The following is a 17,486-nucleotide window of genomic DNA, read 5'->3' on the forward strand; positions in this document are numbered from 1 at the left end:
GGTGAGACTCACTCTGTACAGAAATACCCATGATATCCATTATTCTCTGTTGAGCCCTTCCCCTTTCCAGTGCATTGACACAGCGTCACCATAGCTGTAACGTCATTAAACTGGATAACAGAGGTCACTCTGCCCAGAAGATGCCCTAAAACCCTGTCTCCCCCAACCCATAGCCCCACCCAAGCCACATCCAGGTTTATCCCCAGCAAGTTAGGTGCTCCTTGCTGAGCAGAGCCTAGACTCGTACTAAAGGCAGCAGGCCTTGGTTTCTGGTGTGGCCTTTTGAGGCAACTGTAAGCACAGCATCTGTGGATTGTTTGCTCACAGGTGGCCCTGGAGGGGCAGAGGCTTGGGCTAAATTTGGCCTGCAGCTAAACCTTTTTCAGGACTGTGCCACTGGACACCTACTTCACAAATCCACACTAATAATGGGAGACTTAGGAGCTTTGCTTAATATGTAGAATCAGACATGGAAAGGCAGCCAAAATGGGAAGACAAAGAAAAAGAAACCATATGAGAGAACAGAACAGAGATCTAGATATAATGAAGTCAAGTAATCTAACAGATGCAGAATTCAAAACACTGGTTATAAAGATGCTCAATGAAGTTTTGGGAAGTGTAGATAAATTCAGCGAGAACTCAAAAAAGAGATAAAAAACATACACATGGAAATTATAAAAGGGAACCAGTCTAAAATAAAGAACATATCTGAGATGAGAAGTATATTAAGTGGAATAAACAAAGTGAATAAAGAAAAGGATCAAATGCCCTATCTAGAGGACAGGAAAGCCAAGGACGTGCAATCAGAATGGCAAGAAAAAAGATGCAAGATTATAAAAATAAAGAACATAGGGACACTAATAAGCCTCCAAATATCCATCTGATTGGCATAACTGAAGAAAATCAAGATATTGAACAACTGTTTGAAGAAATGATGGAAAACTTCCCTAACTTGTTGAAGGAAATAGATATAAAACCCCAGGAACATCATAGAATTTCAAAAATCAGGGATCCAAAGAGGTCCACACCAAGACACATCATAATTAAAATCCCAAAGGTTACATACAAAGAAGATTAAAAGTAGCAAGAGAAAAACAGATAGTTACTTATAAGGGACTGGCAGCTGATTTCTCAAAGGAAACTATACAGGACAGAGGGCTTGGTACAAAATATTCAACGTAATGAAGACCCAGGATCTACAACCAAGAATACTTTCTCCAGCAAAGGTATCATTTAGAATTAAAGGGCAGGTAAAGAACTTCTCGGACAAAAATAAGCTAAAGGAATTTGTCACCACCAAGCCAGTATTACAGGAAATGTTAGAGGGACTTCTTTACAATGAAAAAAATGTATCAAAAACAGGAATAAAGAATGATAACAACTACATTGCTATCAATAAGTACCTTAAATGGAAAAGAATTAAGTGCTCCCACCAAAAGATAGAGTGGCTGAAAGGATAAGAAAACAAGACCCCTACATTTGAAAAGGAAGGAGATGGAAAAAGATATTGCTTTGTTGAACTTAGAAGGTATTTAAATCAGACAGCAAAAGGTAAACACTATATGATTTCACTTATATGCAGAATCTAAGGAACAAAAAAAACCTAATCAAAAACAGAGTCACAAATATAGTGGACAATTTGGCAATGGACAGAGGGGAGGGAGGTTTGGGGGACTGGGAGAATGGGGTGAAGGGTTAAAGAAGTACAAATTAGTAGTTGATGGATGGTCACAGGGATGGGGAGCACAGCATAAGGAATGCAGTTAGCATTAATACGTTGACCAGGTGGAAGGTCAGGGGCGGGAGGAAGCAATTGGGAAGGTCATTTTATATAGATATGTAACCAATGTACTGTATGCTTGAAACTAAGTAAAATAAATAATACTAAAATATGTGTAACACCAAAGGAAAAAGTTTAACATAAAACTTATCAGCTTCCATTTGTTGAATATTTACTATGAACTAGGCCATTTGCTGTAATAATTTAATATCTTCAAAATAAGATGTTTTCTTCATTTTACTGGTGAGGAAACAATCTCAAAACCAAAAATTACATTTGCTTTTACTTAAAATAGTGCCATGTTGCTACATAGTTTGGTTTTTATTGACCAGGTAATATTCCATTTTGTTGTGGTTAGGTATATTTGAAAAACAAATCCTATAATACTGGACAATTAAATAGTTTTTAATTGATGAATCTGTATTAATATAACATGCTTCTGATGAATTGCTTCTTAGCAAAAATTTCTGGAATGGAATTACTGATATATTAATTACAAGTGATTAATGCTTTTGTCCATGTATTTATTTTTTGCTTTAAGTGAATTGTCTTTTGTTCATTTAGCAGCTGCTATCTTGTTTTTCTTGAAATTGCAAATAATCTCTTTACATATGGAAATTAATATTAAATTGCTTATAAATATTTCTGATATGTGTGATTCAATTTTGTTGTTTTTCAGTAGAATTATTATTATACATTAAATTTAGGGATGAGGCAAATAAACTAAAGATAAGCTCAGCTGTCAAGTAGAAAAGTTTAAAAAGTCACAAAATAACTCCCTCTCCCCTCCGCGCCCCCGACCGAAACATTTGAATCTGATGTTTAGATTCTATATATTTCCTGCCACAATGCAATTAGGATACAGTTATTAATCTAGTAGTGTTACTAATTTAAATTTTCTTGTTTTAATAGTGCACTGGTAAAACTGATGAATAAATCAATAGAGGGGACAGCAGATGATGAAGAGGAGGGTGTAAGTCCAGATACAGCTATTCGTTCAGGACTTGAACTTCTTAAGGTATTTTTGAAACAGTTTTGTCTCCATGCATTTCAGTAGTCATAATTCGAATTTCCTTAAGGTTATGCAAGAGTTATTAGAATAGTTTCATTGGTACCTATTCAAAAGATTTAAAATTTTGGTAGAAATATTTTATAAGAATAATGTATGTTTTTTTTATATTATATTAATTCTGTTATTTTACATTACAAAATAATAATTTGTTTTGGTTTTGCTGTGCTTATATCACTGCTGTGTTTGTAACATTATATGCTACATGATCTAGTCTTACCTTTCGGAGAACTTGTATCTGGAATAGTAGGACTACTCACAGGAATTATTATATAACAGCATCTATCTGATCAGGGAATTTTAAAACAATTGCTAATTTTAATAGATGCCAAAGGATACAGAGAATTGGGCAATTAATAAGACCCAAGCCAGGTAAGACTTTGTGGACAAGATATTATAATCTAGGGAAAAAGAGAGTAATTCTTGGCATATTTTAGAGATCATTTGGGAGTCTAGCCTTACTAGAGAAAAGAATTTCTTTGGGGAGTAGTGGAGACAAGGTTGGTTCCAGATTGTGGGGTGCCCTGGGGGCAGAAAGGGCCTTTTAACCTTACTTTTAATATGATACAGCATTTGATAAGGCTTTCATTAAATGGCGTAAAGAAGAGAAGAAATTGAAGGCAAAGAGATATTTAGACCATTATAATATATAAACTAAGGGAGAAGAAACAAACCAGTGCTATGGATGTTAAAAAAAAGAAATGATGAGGTTGTATTAGAATGGTCTTAAATATCATTTCATGGAAAGAATTATGATGCTTCATGAGAAAGATTTTAATTATATTTTTAATAATGCCATTATATTTTTAAAGTTTTAAGGGTAAAATCATTTTTAAACATTTTTAGTAGGTTTTTGATTCAGTGTTTCATATTTCTCCATTTTTCTATAAATAATTAAAACCTCATAACTAAATATCACTGTATACCTCACCAAATGAGACAGTCTCTCCATTTAATAGCCCATTAAGTACATGCTTATAAAATAAGTTCATAAAGACTATAAAACTTCATTCCCCCTCCCTGCCTCTCAACTTTTAACCTTTATTCCCAATATTATGCTAACTAAATTGTTTTTGCTTCCTGGAAGGTAACCTTTGTAGACATGGTATGTCTTAATTTGTCATAAATTCCTTAAGAATAGGCTGGGACTTATGTCATAATAAATAAAGGAGAAATTACTTATATGTTTGTAATTGTGCTTAAAAGTTCACAATGGCTTATTTGTTTATAATATGATGAGTGAACTTTTTGTGATGGATTTCACTTAAAATATTTCCTTATAGAGTATCTTTTTGCCAGTGAAATAAAGCTCTGTGTTAACATTTTGTTAACGTCACGATATCACACACCATAAAAAAAGTAGTCACATTTTCTGCATTCCCAGTATCAGAAGTGACTAAGAAGTAAGAAGAAAATAGGACAAAGACTGTATATCAACCATCTTAAGGAATCTCCTACACAGTATTTCTTAGTGTCTTATTAGCCGCACCAAACTGCAAGGGAGACTACTAGATATAAATATTTATTGTGTGGAGCTAGCATATGCAGCCCATAATTTTAAATTATATTTTTAGTAGAAAGTAATTATCTTATTTTAATGGATTAAACCATTGTCTGTACTTCTAAAGCCGTATCTATTCCTCCAGGTTCTGTCTTTCACACATCCTACCTCGTTCCACTCTGCAGAGACATATGAATCCCTGTTACAGTGCCTCAGAATGGAAGACGACAAGGTAGCAGAAGCTGCTATACAAATTTTCAGAAATACAGGCCACAAAATAGAAACAGACCTACCCCAGATACGATCGTGAGTATATTTGTTTTTTTCATAGTAAACACAAAAGTAGATTTCTAAGTGTGGGGTAGAAAGACAGGAGAGAGGAAAGACGACTTTTATTTAGATGCTACTTTTTTATATTCTTTGTTTCATCTTTTCTCTGCCTCACTCCAGCCCACCTACTCGAATATAAGCAGAGGAACAGACTGCAACTTTGTTTATAACAAAGTGATTTTAAAATACTGCTATTAACAATCAGGAGTTATCACAGAATTTCTAATTTGTGATTGGTATATCTTCCTAATCTATGTATGTTCATCTTTTTCTCTCCAGATGGGTTGTAAATTCAATAGCTACTACTTTGATATCCCAGCAAAGAATGGGATGATCAAGATGTGGGCTTAATAAGTTTTCTTAGTTGGTGATAAGATGTTTAGGGTTATTTGCAATAGTTTTAGTTATATCCAGGTCAAACCAGTTTTCCTCATAGGGTAATCATAGGACAAGAAGACTCATGACTCCTAGAAGATTAATTTGTGAGCTAGTAGTTAAATTTGACAATTCAATATTTATTGTACGTTCTCTTATTGTCACTGGCCAATATAAAAGAATTACCATAGTCAGTCCCTGCTCTCAAGAAGTTTACAGTCTAGAGATGATGATCTTTATATTTGTACATTATAGAAAAAAATCATTGACATAGTAAGATAAAGTTTCTAGTGAGTTATTAGGGTAGGAAAACCTATACTTTTTTTTTTTTTTAAGGTAAAGGATTTAGTCTTAAAAGGAATTCTATCCCTAAGGAAGCAGTGGAAAATGGGTTAACTTTGGACACAAGGAATAAAACCTCTTGTTCTTCAGACAAATGAGGAAGGAAGGAGAGAATCACTGAAAAGCAGAGAAGCACAATACAATAGACCTCAGTAACAACCCTCGTAGCTTTATTGGATTATAACGCACTAGAAAAGCAAGGAGAATAGTTGAAGTTGACTTATGCTCATCATTTCATTTGGCCTTGTGTCATAATTTTAAACCTTCATGAAGAAAAATGTGGCATATTCATTCATACATATCAAACTTACTAGTCTATGTCCCAGTTTTTTGGTTGAAGTGTATGACATGGAGTCTGGGATATTGCTCTTTAATGTCTAGCCTTTCATTATGATAAAAGGACTCTGTCACCACTGCATTTAATACCACTGACCTTATAATCTATAAAGTAGGATCATTGCATTAAATGTACAACAAGTATCCTTATATTTTTATTTTGCCTTCTAATTAGAAAAATATTTACATGTTCATTATAAAAAGCTGAAACTTTAGGAAATAGAAAGAAGTCACTATTAACATTTTATATTTTTTAAATGAATGTTTTGTCTATCTACTTGTTGTGCATGCCTATTTTTTTATAGGTTGGTACAGACGTGCTGCTTTCTTCATTTTATGTAATGTTTTCCCGTGCCATGCTTTAAAAACTGTTGATGACATGGGAAAACATTACGTGGAAGAAAGAAGTGTGGAGGGAGGTTAAGTGCATGGATTTTGGAACAAATGCTTACCTTCAAATCCCAATTCCACCATTCCCTAGCTGTCACTTTAAGAAGCTTAAATAATGTTTTTGTGCTTTAGTTTTTTCATCTCTTTACAGACTGTAATAATAGTCCTCTGTGAGGATTAATTGAATCCATGTAAAAATACTTAGAATTGTACTTGTTACAAGTATTTTAATAATTGTTAGATATTTTTATTACTCTTCTACCAATATATATGTGTCTGTGTCATTGCATACTTTGTTTCACTGGTATATCATTTCAGCTTTTTAATAAAACTTGATATTTTGCTAGATTTTTCCATGGCTGTTTTAAAATACTAAAGGGGATTATGGAAGGGAAGTAAAAAGTTAGGAATATATACCTGGAAGGTGTAAATGCAAAAATATGGCATGGAACAAGTTTTAGATTATAAATAAATTAAGTAGTTTAGCTTTAAAACAAAAATTATCTCCTGAAATAGCCTTTTTCTTAAGGCACTGTATTTCTTGGGGACAGAGGAAGAGCTTTTAAGTCTTTGGTCTGGTAATTTTTAAGAGAGACTTCTCTACCAACATACATCAAAATATTTTGAGACGATATAGGAGGCAACCAAAAGAATTACTTCTGGTGTATAGGTTTTTTGTTTATAACTATCATATTATTTTTTACAGGACCTTAATTCCCATTTTACATCAGAAAGCAAAGAGGGGTACTCCCCATCAAGCAAAGCAGGCTGTTCATTGTATACATGCCATATTCACAAATAAAGAAGTCCAGCTTGCACAGATTTTTGAGGTATATATAGGGTTTGTTTATATTGGTTTTTATTTTTATGGTTTATGGTGTGCTGAAGATAGAAGGTAAAATTTTTTTAGCTTTTTATCCCACCCTAGAATATAAGTTCCATGAGAGCAGGGACTCTATTTTATTTAGCACTATATTCCCAGCCTTTAGATGAAATTATATGTTCAAATACTACATATGGAAGGAAATTTTGTGTGTTTGTGTTAAAGTAGTCCACTTCATTTTAGCTTTATGGGCTCAGTGATCCAAGTAATCCTTTTATCTTCACAAAGTATTAGTAGATAACTGGACCACCAACTTTAAAGTACCTGACAACTCTACCTGAAAATTAGTCCTCTTTGCCTTTCCTTATATATGATTCTTGGCCTGATTCCACTACTAGAAAGGCATTTCTATATTATTATAAATTGGATATAGTATGAACAAAACCCAGTGAATTCTTTTATGGTTTATGGTCATTTAAAATGTCCCCTCAGTATAAAAATCCCAAATGTAGTTGGCTTGAAAATAATGTTGATTTGGTGATGTAAAAATGTTCTTACTTTTACTTCTACCTTTTACTTGGGTATTTTTTGTTGTTATTTTTTCTGCATCCTCCAATCTTGTTAAATTTTAGTAGGTGAAGTAAGAATTAAATATCCAATATATCCGAAGTTACTTTTTGATCATATCGTTAGAACAGATTTGTTTGGGCATGATAAATTTAGGAGGAGGACTCAGGAACATTTACTGTTTCCATAGAATGTCTAATTATTTATAAAACAAACTGGTAATTTTGACCATTTTACTTTCATAGCCTCTCAGTAGGAGTCTGAATGCTGATGTACCAGAACAACTTATAACACCATTAGTTTCATTGGGCCACATTTCTATGTTAGCACCAGATCAATTTGCTTCTCCAATGAAATCTGTAGTAGCAAATTTTATTGTGAAAGATCTGCTGATGAATGACAGGGTAAGTTTGTCATTTAATTAAATTTAGAATCATGAGATTAAGACTACTATCTACATCTTAATCACAGAAACAGCATTTCTCTTTATATATAATTCTCTTTTCCTTTTAAATCATTATCTGTTTTTTTTTTCCTTATTTAATTTCCAAATGGCATCCTGACTTCAGGTAGCTATTAGTAGAATTAACATTTAAGAAAGAAAAAGTAAGAACGAGATGGATGAATTATAAAGTAAAAAACAAGGCAAATACATTATGACATTGAAGGACAATTTACTTGAATGATAGAATTTTGTTTTATCAAACACATTGTTAAAAATATAAAAGAAAGATTTATTGGACTAGTATTTTGAAATATAACTACATTGCATTTTTGGCACTAGTTTTATGTGTTCTATTTTAGTTACTGAATTGTGTTTGTGCACACATGCATGTAGGTGCATGCACACACGCATGTGCCTGCTGATTTATTAGCTCTGGGTTGGAGCTCAAACACACCTCTGATTAAGAATCACCACTTTACCAAGTGGACATAAATTAAAGAGTTATTGAATGAAGAGTCAAATCTTACATGCTGGATATTTGTGGATGACTTTCTTAACTTATGCAATTCTTAACTTACTCAGTTTACCTAATCTTTCTACGTGGTCCAGTAGTCTTAAAGCCCCCAGTATCTGAACTTTAAAGGAGAGATACTTGCCAAAGCACTCCTTCCTCTTTTCCCTTCCCCTTTTTAGATGATTATAATGGACAAGGATAGAAGAGCATGACCAAAGTCTCATTCCTACTCCACATATTTGTGCTGTTCTGCACTATTGATAGGTGTGATTGGCAACAAATGTGAAATCAGAGACACCATTTAGATGATTGATCCTGTTTTAAGATGGTTCTTTTTTGTATGTATGTGGTAAAATATACATAAATGTTGCCATTTTTGCCATTTTAAGTGTACAGTTCACCTATGTCATATTCACTCACATTCTTGTTTCTCTTATTGTTGGGTGTTTTTGTTTTGATTAATTTTAAAAACAAACAAGTTTGACAACATGTATACTTCCTGTATACGTAGGAAATACCCAAGAAAGGAGAGTAACTCCTCCAAAACTACCCCCTAAAATATACACCCACATTGTTGTGTAGCCATCGCCACTATTTCCAAAACTTTATTTTATCAGACAGAAACTCTGTATTCATTAACCAAAACTTCCCATTGCCTTTTTTCCCCAACCCTTGGCTACCTCTATTTTACTTTTTGGCTCTGTGAATTTGCCCGTTCTTGCAGTATTTGTTCTTTTGTCTTTGGCTTATTTCATTGCACATAATGGTTTCAAGGATGTATTTATAATATGTATCAGAATTTCATTTTAAGCCAGAATAATAATCCATCGTATGTGTACCCTACATTTTGTTTATTCATCTTTCGATGGACACTTTGGTGTTTTTCCTCCTTTCGACTATTGTGAATAATGCTGAGATGAACATTTGGAATCCCTGTTTTCATATCTTTCGGGTATATACCCAGTGGAATTTCTGAGTCACATGGTCAGTCAGTGTTCTTCTTTTTAAGGCATCTCTAAACTTTTCCACAGTGGCTATACCATTTTACTTTCCCACCAGCAATGCTCAAGTCTTCCAGGTCCAATACATCTTTGCCGACACTTATTCTTTCTTGTTTTGTATTTTGTTTTGTTTCGTTTTGTTTTTATAGTAGCCATCCTAGTAGATGCACCAGTAGTATCTTGTGGTTTTGCTTTGTGTTTCCCAAATGACTAATGATGTTCAGGATTTTTTTCATGTGCTTTTGGCCCTTTGTATATTTTCTTTGGATATTCAAATTTTTTTGCCCGCTTTTTAAAAAAAATTATTTAAATTAGTATCAAATAGTTCCTGGGTTTCGGCACATAAATAAATTAAATTAATATATTTGTTTCAAGTATACACTACATTGGTTAGACATCTATATAGTTCATAAAACAATCTCCCCAATTGCTTCCTCCCTCCTCTTTGCCCACTTTTAATTGGGTGTTTTTTACTTGTTGTTGTTGAGTTACAAGAATTCTTTATATATTCTGAATATTAAACCATTATCAAATATTTGCTAAATCCAAGATCATGAAGATTCTCTCCTATGTCTTCCAAGAGTTTTATAGTTTTAGCTCTTAAATTAAGATGTTTGATCCATTTCGAGTTAATGTGGATATCTACGTTTCTAGCACCATTTTTGAAGAGATTCTTCTTCCTTAATAATTGGTCTTAACACACTTTTTTTTTTTACTTTAGGCGAGGCAACCCTTGGTTGACCTCACAGATTACAAGGACCTTGTCAGCTTACAATCCCTTATTTTTTATTTTTAATGCCTACAGTACCTGGTCTTCCTTACGTGGTCTCCCATCCAAGTACTAACCAGGCCCGACCTTGCTTAACATCCGAGATCAGATGGGATCGGGCTCGTTCAGGGTGGCATGGCTATAGACTTAGCACACTTTTTAAAAATCAGTTGACTATATATGTGAGGCTTTTCTTGTTTCTCTGTTTTGTCACATTAGTCTGTAAGTCTGTACTTGTCAGTACCAGCTACACTGTCTTGATTACTATAGATCTGCAGTGAGCTTCAAAATCAGGAAATTTGAGTCCTCTAACTTTGTTCTTTTGCAAGCTCTATTTGTTGACTTGCCTGTAACACTGCATTGTTCAACATTAAAAACTTAATGAGCCAAAATTTAATATTCTTAAAGTTAAATTTATTCAATTAACTATAGTCAACAGGTGAGAAGAATGGGAAATTATGGTCTCCAGATGAAGAGGTTTCACCTGAAGTGCTAGCAAAGGTAAATTCGTGTAGGTCTTGATAACTTTTATGTTGAAATAATGAACATTCATAGATATCTTTTCTTTAACTTAATAGTTAATAATTCTAAATGAAGTACTTTGTTTTTAAATCAAAAGCTGTGTGTTTCTCAAAGAAATTGTAGTTGTCATTGAGTTATTTTTATATAGACGTTCCTGCCTACTAAAACAATTTCAGTAAGGCTGTTTTCCACAGAGATTGTTTGCAGAATGTTGATGCTAAGAAGCATCTCAGGTCCAGCCTCACCACCATGATCTGTCTACAAGCATATTTAACTTGGCAAAACAGATTGCTGTCATCGAATTGGTAACCTTCATTGGTTGTAAATTGTTCCTCATAAAGTTAATTTTTCAAGTGGTGGTCTTGGGATTTAAAACTAGACTTCCTCATTATCATCTTCCTTGATAATTTGTTTCACCTTATGTAGCTTTTTCTAGATTCTCAACAATATAGATTCTTTAGGTAGTTTTTATTAGAATATTAAGTGAGACTGAATCAGACATGATGGTTTATCAGTGCTATAGAAAAATTACTGTCTATATAAGTAGTTATTTTTAAACAACATATTTTCAATAATCTGAAAATCTTGGGCAAGTGTTCAAGTGCGAAAAGCTTCAATTCAGGAGCCAGACCTTGGGGAAGTTGTCTATCATAATAATGTGTCTCAGTTAACCTTTTTAATAAAAAATAAGAATATTTTCCTTATGGAATTGCTTGGGAGATTAAATAAGTTAATACATGTACAGCTCCGGGAAAAGTGCCTGGTACAGATTAAATAGAATAAATATTAATTTTATTGTTATTATCCTACAAACTTGTTTAATAAAACATGTCTGCTGGCAATTAAGCAGTCTCACTGATCTAATTAACATAAATCAATCTTCCTTTTAATTGGAATTTTAAGTTGCTTTCTTTTTTTAGCATGTTAATATTTTATAGGTACAGGCAATTAAACTTCTGGTAAGGTGGCTGTTGGGTATGAAAAACAACCAGTCTAAATCTGCCAATTCAACTCTTCGGTTATTATCAGCGATGTTGGTTAGTGAGGGTGACCTGACAGAGCAGAAGAGGATCAGGTGAGATTTTTTTTCCTTTCCAATTTTTTTAGCACAAAATATTGATAAAGCTTACAAAGGAATTATTTACCTTATTAACATTGACTGTTTTAATTGCATCATGTACTTTAGATTCAAATCTCATGTACTCGGGGTTTATAGCTCAGTAATGATGGTATATTTTCTTCACTCCTAAAGACAACTTTTTCCAGGAAATTTTTAGTCATACTTACCTATAGTATTATTACAGTTAGCTTCAGCATTAGTTTCAGCAAATATTTGTTGAATTACTACTCTTTGCAGGATACTATGAAAAGTATTACAACAAAAACAGATAAGATTCAGTTCCTGCTTTCAAGGAATTTACCCTGTAGTATAGAAGTAGAATGACTTAGTACCATGAAAGGAATAAAAATTTCAGTGGAAGTTCAGAGAAGGAAGAGTTAGTTGCATCCTCCTGTGGTTTGCAGAAGACCATACAAGGTTCTACAAATGCAAAATAAATTTGTTTCCATTTCTGCACATTTTCACTCTTCAAATCTGTGAAATCACCATCTCTTCTTTCTGTTCTTTTTAAAAGATGAAAATAAAAGTGAAAGTTTTCATGATTCTTTTTTCAGATTTTTGATTTATTAGAGTTCAGAAGCACCAACAGAAATAACTACAGAATTCCACTTGTGATGCATTTCTACTTTAAACTTTGTGTTAGAGGACAGATTTCATTGTTCACTTATGCATTCAGTATTTATTGTGCACTATTATATCAGGTACTAATAATGCTTTTTAAATATACAAAAATCTCTTCCACCAAGGAATATGCATTCTAGTGGAAGAGATAGGAAATGGTCAAGTATAATAGAGATGCAGAATGCTTTGATAAAGAAAACTATGAAAAATTATTTTTTATCATAGAATAAGTCAAGGGTAGCTTTGTATGAACAGATTGAAGATTAGAGCTGAGTTAGGGATAATGAGAAGTTTTCAATTTAAGGAAGCTATGTACAGTGTGTGGCAAAGGCAGGATCCCCAATAGAGATGAAGGTTGTATATTCAGTTTACCTTTTAAAAATGTTTAATATCACTAAATACAGTAAATACAATTTAAATTTAAGTGGCACATCTTGCATATCAAATCAGCAAAAAATATTTTTAAAGCAATCATTGCTTCGTGGGATCAGGGAAATGCATCTTCTCATTACTCCTGTGAATATAAATTGACACAGCCACGGCAGGACGGTTTGATATTTTGTGTCTAGATCCTTTCAGATGTTATGCTTTGACTGTTTTTATACTCATGAAGTAATAAAAGAACCATACACACATTTTACAAACTTATTATTTCCGGCATTTTTTATCATTACAAAAAATAAGGGAATGGTTAATTACAGAACACATACATCATGAAATATGTTAGATGGATCATAGTTAGATATTATTTACCCCGTTGTATAACTTAGGCTATAGAATTAGGAACTTACACAACTCTGCACTCCATCTGCTAGCCCTGTGAACCTGCATAAGTCATTTTTCCAGCCCTCAATTTCTTCATCTTACGGAGGAAAAATTAAATGAGATAAAGCCTGTAAATTGTTTACATGCTGCCTGACATAGAGTTAAGCACTCAAACGGTAGCTGTTATTTAAGTCCTGAAACATTTTCCTTAGGAGCCATTTGAGGGTCCCTCATTGTTACTAGTGCTCACTTAGGCAGTCCTATTACCCAGGAGTGCCGTATTTTCTCTTCTTGTATGCTAATTAACAGTCCCTCTGGATTCAGGCCAGCTTTTCATATTTCCTAAAGTCTTCAAAATATAAAAGCCATGCTATATTCCACATAGAAGTTGAAGTAAAAAGATTTTCCTTTCATCCTATTCAGTGTCACATTTTACCATTTAGGTAATAAAAGTCCACTGGATAGGGGTGCAAGTGCATGGACCTCCTAGGTTCTCTTTAAAAACTACGTGGTATGAAAAGTCTGTCCAGACATTAGTACCTGAGGTAGACACTGGCTCTCATCTCCATGTACTTTACTTTTATATATTTGTCTGGTGCAAATCAGCTCCTAATTTCTAGCCCTTCCATTTCATCAGACATGTAGGTTTAAGCTAGATTTCTGTTACACGTGCATATATATGTATATGAAATAAAATTGTAGGAAATATGTTAAAAATGCTAGGTGATTTTTAATTTTTTTTAAATCAGGTTTTCTTCAATGAATATGTATTGTTCAAATGAGGAATATAGTTCCTAATGTAAATGATTCTTCCTAGAGCTACTGTAGTGTAGTTGTGATAATAAACAGTTTCTTGGAGTAGTATCTAAGTATCTTGAAGGAGTATCTAAGCTAAAGCATAACTAAAAATGAAAGCAGATGAACTTATAGTCACAATGATTTGAGCCCTTCTCCCTATGTTCAAGGACTCAAAGTAGCTCTCCCATTTTTCTACATTGTCATTTTAAACCTTAATTATACTAAAGATCTTAGCACTCAAAAGGGGATCAAAGCATTTTTTTGAATAATGGTTATAGGAAATACTTATTTCTTTTTTGTTTGTTTATAGTAAATCTGATATGTCTCGCTTGCGATTAGCTGCTGGTAGTGCCATAATGAAGCTTGCTCAGGAACCTTGTTACCATGAAATTATAACCCCAGAACAGTTTCAACTCTGTGCACTTGTTATTAATGTAAGTAACAATCTAATTTTTGTCGGTTACTTGGCCTTCAAAGTTAAATACATTTACTTTCTATGGATATTGGTCCATTTACTGTATATGGATATATGCACAAAAGGAATTATATTTAAATATGTTTGATTTTTTGCTGATGTAGGATGAGTGCTACCAAGTAAGGCAGATATTTGCTCAGAAGCTACATAAGGCACTTGTGAAGTTACTTCTCCCATTGGAGTATATGGCGATCTTTGCCTTGTGTGCCAAAGATCCTGTGAAGGAGAGAAGAGCACATGCACGACAGTGTTTACTAAAAAATATCAGTATACGCAGGGAATACATTAAACAGAACCCTATGGCTACTGGTAAGTTACTTTAAAAGTTCCCAGTGTGCAAATATTTTTTGTCAACACATCAGCGGGTGGTAGGGTATTTCACATATTTCTATTATAGTTTATAATAACACTGGGATTTTTTAGACAGTGCTGTCTCTGTAGTTATGATGTACTTAAAATCTAAAATTCTGGTTTCTGAGTCCTCTTTATAATGCATAAAACTTCTGAGGAAGCTGCATTTTTCTTAGGGGATCAGCAGTATGACTTGATAAAAATACTTTGCTCAGGTATCAATGAGTAAAGAATTATTCTGGCTTTTCCAGGGACCTTCTGTTTAATCTTAAGTTATTCTATTGGCTTTAATAGCCTTTTAAAATAGAAGTAAAAAATATTTCAATATTAGGTATTATGTTGCCTCTAATTTAGAATAACGGAAAAAATGGAAACAATTGGTTACAATGCAAAACTAGAGAGATTTTATAAAAGTTTTTATTGCTGTTGTTAATAATAATATTTTCACTTTAGAGAAATTATTATCACTGCTGCCTGAATATGTAGTTCCATACATGATTCATCTGTTAGCCCATGATCCAGATTTTACAAGATCACAAGATGTTGATCAGCTTCGCGATATTAAAGAGTAAGCCATGTTAATTTTCAAGAACCCTTAAAATTATTTTTACTTTTTAAAAAATGGTAAATTTTTTCCTCATTAGAATAACCTTTTTATGATTTTTATATTTTGTTATCTTTACTTTCTGTATATATTAATACAGGTTTTTATACAGATTTTTATGGTGCTTCAGTTATTTCAGTTTGACAATTTAGAAAGCCATGTAGTAAAAATTTATCTCATTAAAACTTTACTTTCAACTTCAAAAGATAATGCCTAAGAGTATGTGAACACACACAAAAATGTTCTATGGCCAGACTATCATCATACAGAATTAGATTCGTTAACACAAAAGATTTGTCCGTAGTGGAAACACAGACAAGTAAATAATTATAAAACACTTGTTCAAGAAGTGCTATTTATGTAAAATAGAACTTTGAATATGATGCAGGGTGAAATAATGAAAAATGGCTTAGGAATGTCTACAAATGACCTCCAAGAAACTTTAAAACAATATTTACTTTACTTCCCATTACTGCGCTATTTATTTGCACTCTTAAATTGGTCCCTGTAATTTATATTTGAGGTATTGTGATTTTTCTATGTGGGAGGTTAAGGGTTTTTCCTAATCTTATTTAAGATTTTAATTAATATTTATTTCTGCTTACCGTAGCTTTGGTCACTGAAATTGTGTCAAAATCTTAACAATTGGGAGAGGTGTTATATCTTGTCCAACATTACTGTTAAGCATCAGACATTTTGAAGGCTTGTCATTTTATTGTTGTTGCTCCCAGCACATCAGTCCAGTTATACTGTCTCTATATAGTACTCCTTTATCCACAGTTTCTCTTTCCATGGTTTCAGTTATGCATGGTTAACCACAGTCTGAAAATATTAAATGGAAAATTACAGAAATAAACGATTGATAATAAATTCATAAATAAGCACTTGCACACTGTTTTGAGTAGTATGATGAAATTTCACTATTCCGCTCCATTCCCCCCACCCCCCTTTTTTTTACACACCTACAGCATCTGGTCTTCCTAGGTGGTCTCCCATCCAAATACTAACCAGGCCCAATCCTGCTTAGCTTCCGAGGTCAGACGGGATTGGGCGTGTTCAGGGTGGCATGGCTGTAGACTAATTGTCCTTTTTTTATTAGTAGTTATTGTTAATCTTTACTGTGCCTAATTTATAAATTAAACTTTAACGTAGGTATATGTGTATAGGAAAAAACATAAGTATATAAGGTTTAATACTATCCATGGTTTCAAACATCCTCTGGCGAGGTCTTCACCGTGTGTTAACAAGGAAGGACTGTGGTATTTCAAATGCTGTAAAATAAGCCTACATTGAAAATTTTTTTTAGAGTTTTAACTGATGTGTTATAGGAAGCTACACGATTAGGTTTCAGGAGATGTAGATTCTGTTCCCAGCTGTATGACTGTAAAGGGTTCCCTGTCTCCCACACCTGGAGGTAGAATTGGATTCCACAGGTACAGGGCTCATCCCCAAAACCAGCCTCTACTTAAGATGCTAGTGGGTGTTAAAGCCCCATACTATTATGGTATTGCTGTCTATTTCTTCCTTTAAGCCTGTTAATATTTGTTTTATATATTAGGTGCTCTTATGCTAGGGCATAAATATTTAGAAATATTACATCATCTTGTTGGATTGACTTTATCATTATGTCATGCCATTTTTGTCTTAAGTATATAGCTACTCCAGCTTTCTTTCGGTTTCCATTTGCATGAAATATTTTTTTCCATCCCTTCACTTTGAATTTGTATGTGTCCTTACATCTAAAATGTGTCTCTTGTAGGCAACATATAGATGCGTCTTGGGTTTTTTTTATCCAGTTAGCTATTCTATGTCTCGAATGAAGAATTTAGTCCATTTAAAGTAATTATTGATAGGTATGTGTTTATTACCAAACAATGGGACTACATCAAACTAAAAATTTTTGCACAGCAAAGGAAACCATCAACAAAATGAAAGATAACCTACTGAATGAGAGAAGATATTTGCCAATGATATATCTAACGAGTTAA

General features: G+C 33.2%; 1 protein-coding gene and 2 pseudogenes across 3 annotated transcripts in view; 1 reads left to right on the plus strand and 2 right to left on the minus strand.

Moving 5' to 3' along the window:
• PDS5A (PDS5 cohesin associated factor A) overlaps positions 1 to 17,486 on the plus strand; it is a 109,831-nt gene that overhangs the window by 73,524 nt on the left and 18,821 nt on the right. For all 3 annotated transcript variants that reach the window (XM_016119948.2, XM_036228028.1, XM_036228027.1), the window contains exons 18-26: positions 2,693 to 2,798; positions 4,496 to 4,656; positions 6,830 to 6,953; positions 7,759 to 7,917; positions 10,675 to 10,743; positions 11,703 to 11,839; positions 14,379 to 14,502; positions 14,648 to 14,852; positions 15,348 to 15,462. In XM_016119948.2, coding sequence (XP_015975434.1) covers positions 2,693 to 2,798; positions 4,496 to 4,656; positions 6,830 to 6,953; positions 7,759 to 7,917; positions 10,675 to 10,743; positions 11,703 to 11,839; positions 14,379 to 14,502; positions 14,648 to 14,852; positions 15,348 to 15,462 — 1,200 coding nt within the window. The remainder of the gene's footprint in view (positions 1 to 2,692; positions 2,799 to 4,495; positions 4,657 to 6,829; positions 6,954 to 7,758; positions 7,918 to 10,674; positions 10,744 to 11,702; positions 11,840 to 14,378; positions 14,503 to 14,647; positions 14,853 to 15,347; positions 15,463 to 17,486) is intronic.
• LOC118608791 lies at positions 10,270 to 10,389 on the minus strand (annotated as a pseudogene).
• On the minus strand, positions 16,458 to 16,576 carry LOC118608845 (annotated as a pseudogene).

Source organism: Rousettus aegyptiacus, unplaced genomic scaffold, assembly GCF_014176215.1.
Source record: "Rousettus aegyptiacus isolate mRouAeg1 unplaced genomic scaffold, mRouAeg1.p scaffold_m13_p_10, whole genome shotgun sequence".
In the NCBI taxonomy this organism is placed as follows: domain Eukaryota; kingdom Metazoa; phylum Chordata; class Mammalia; order Chiroptera; family Pteropodidae; genus Rousettus; species Rousettus aegyptiacus.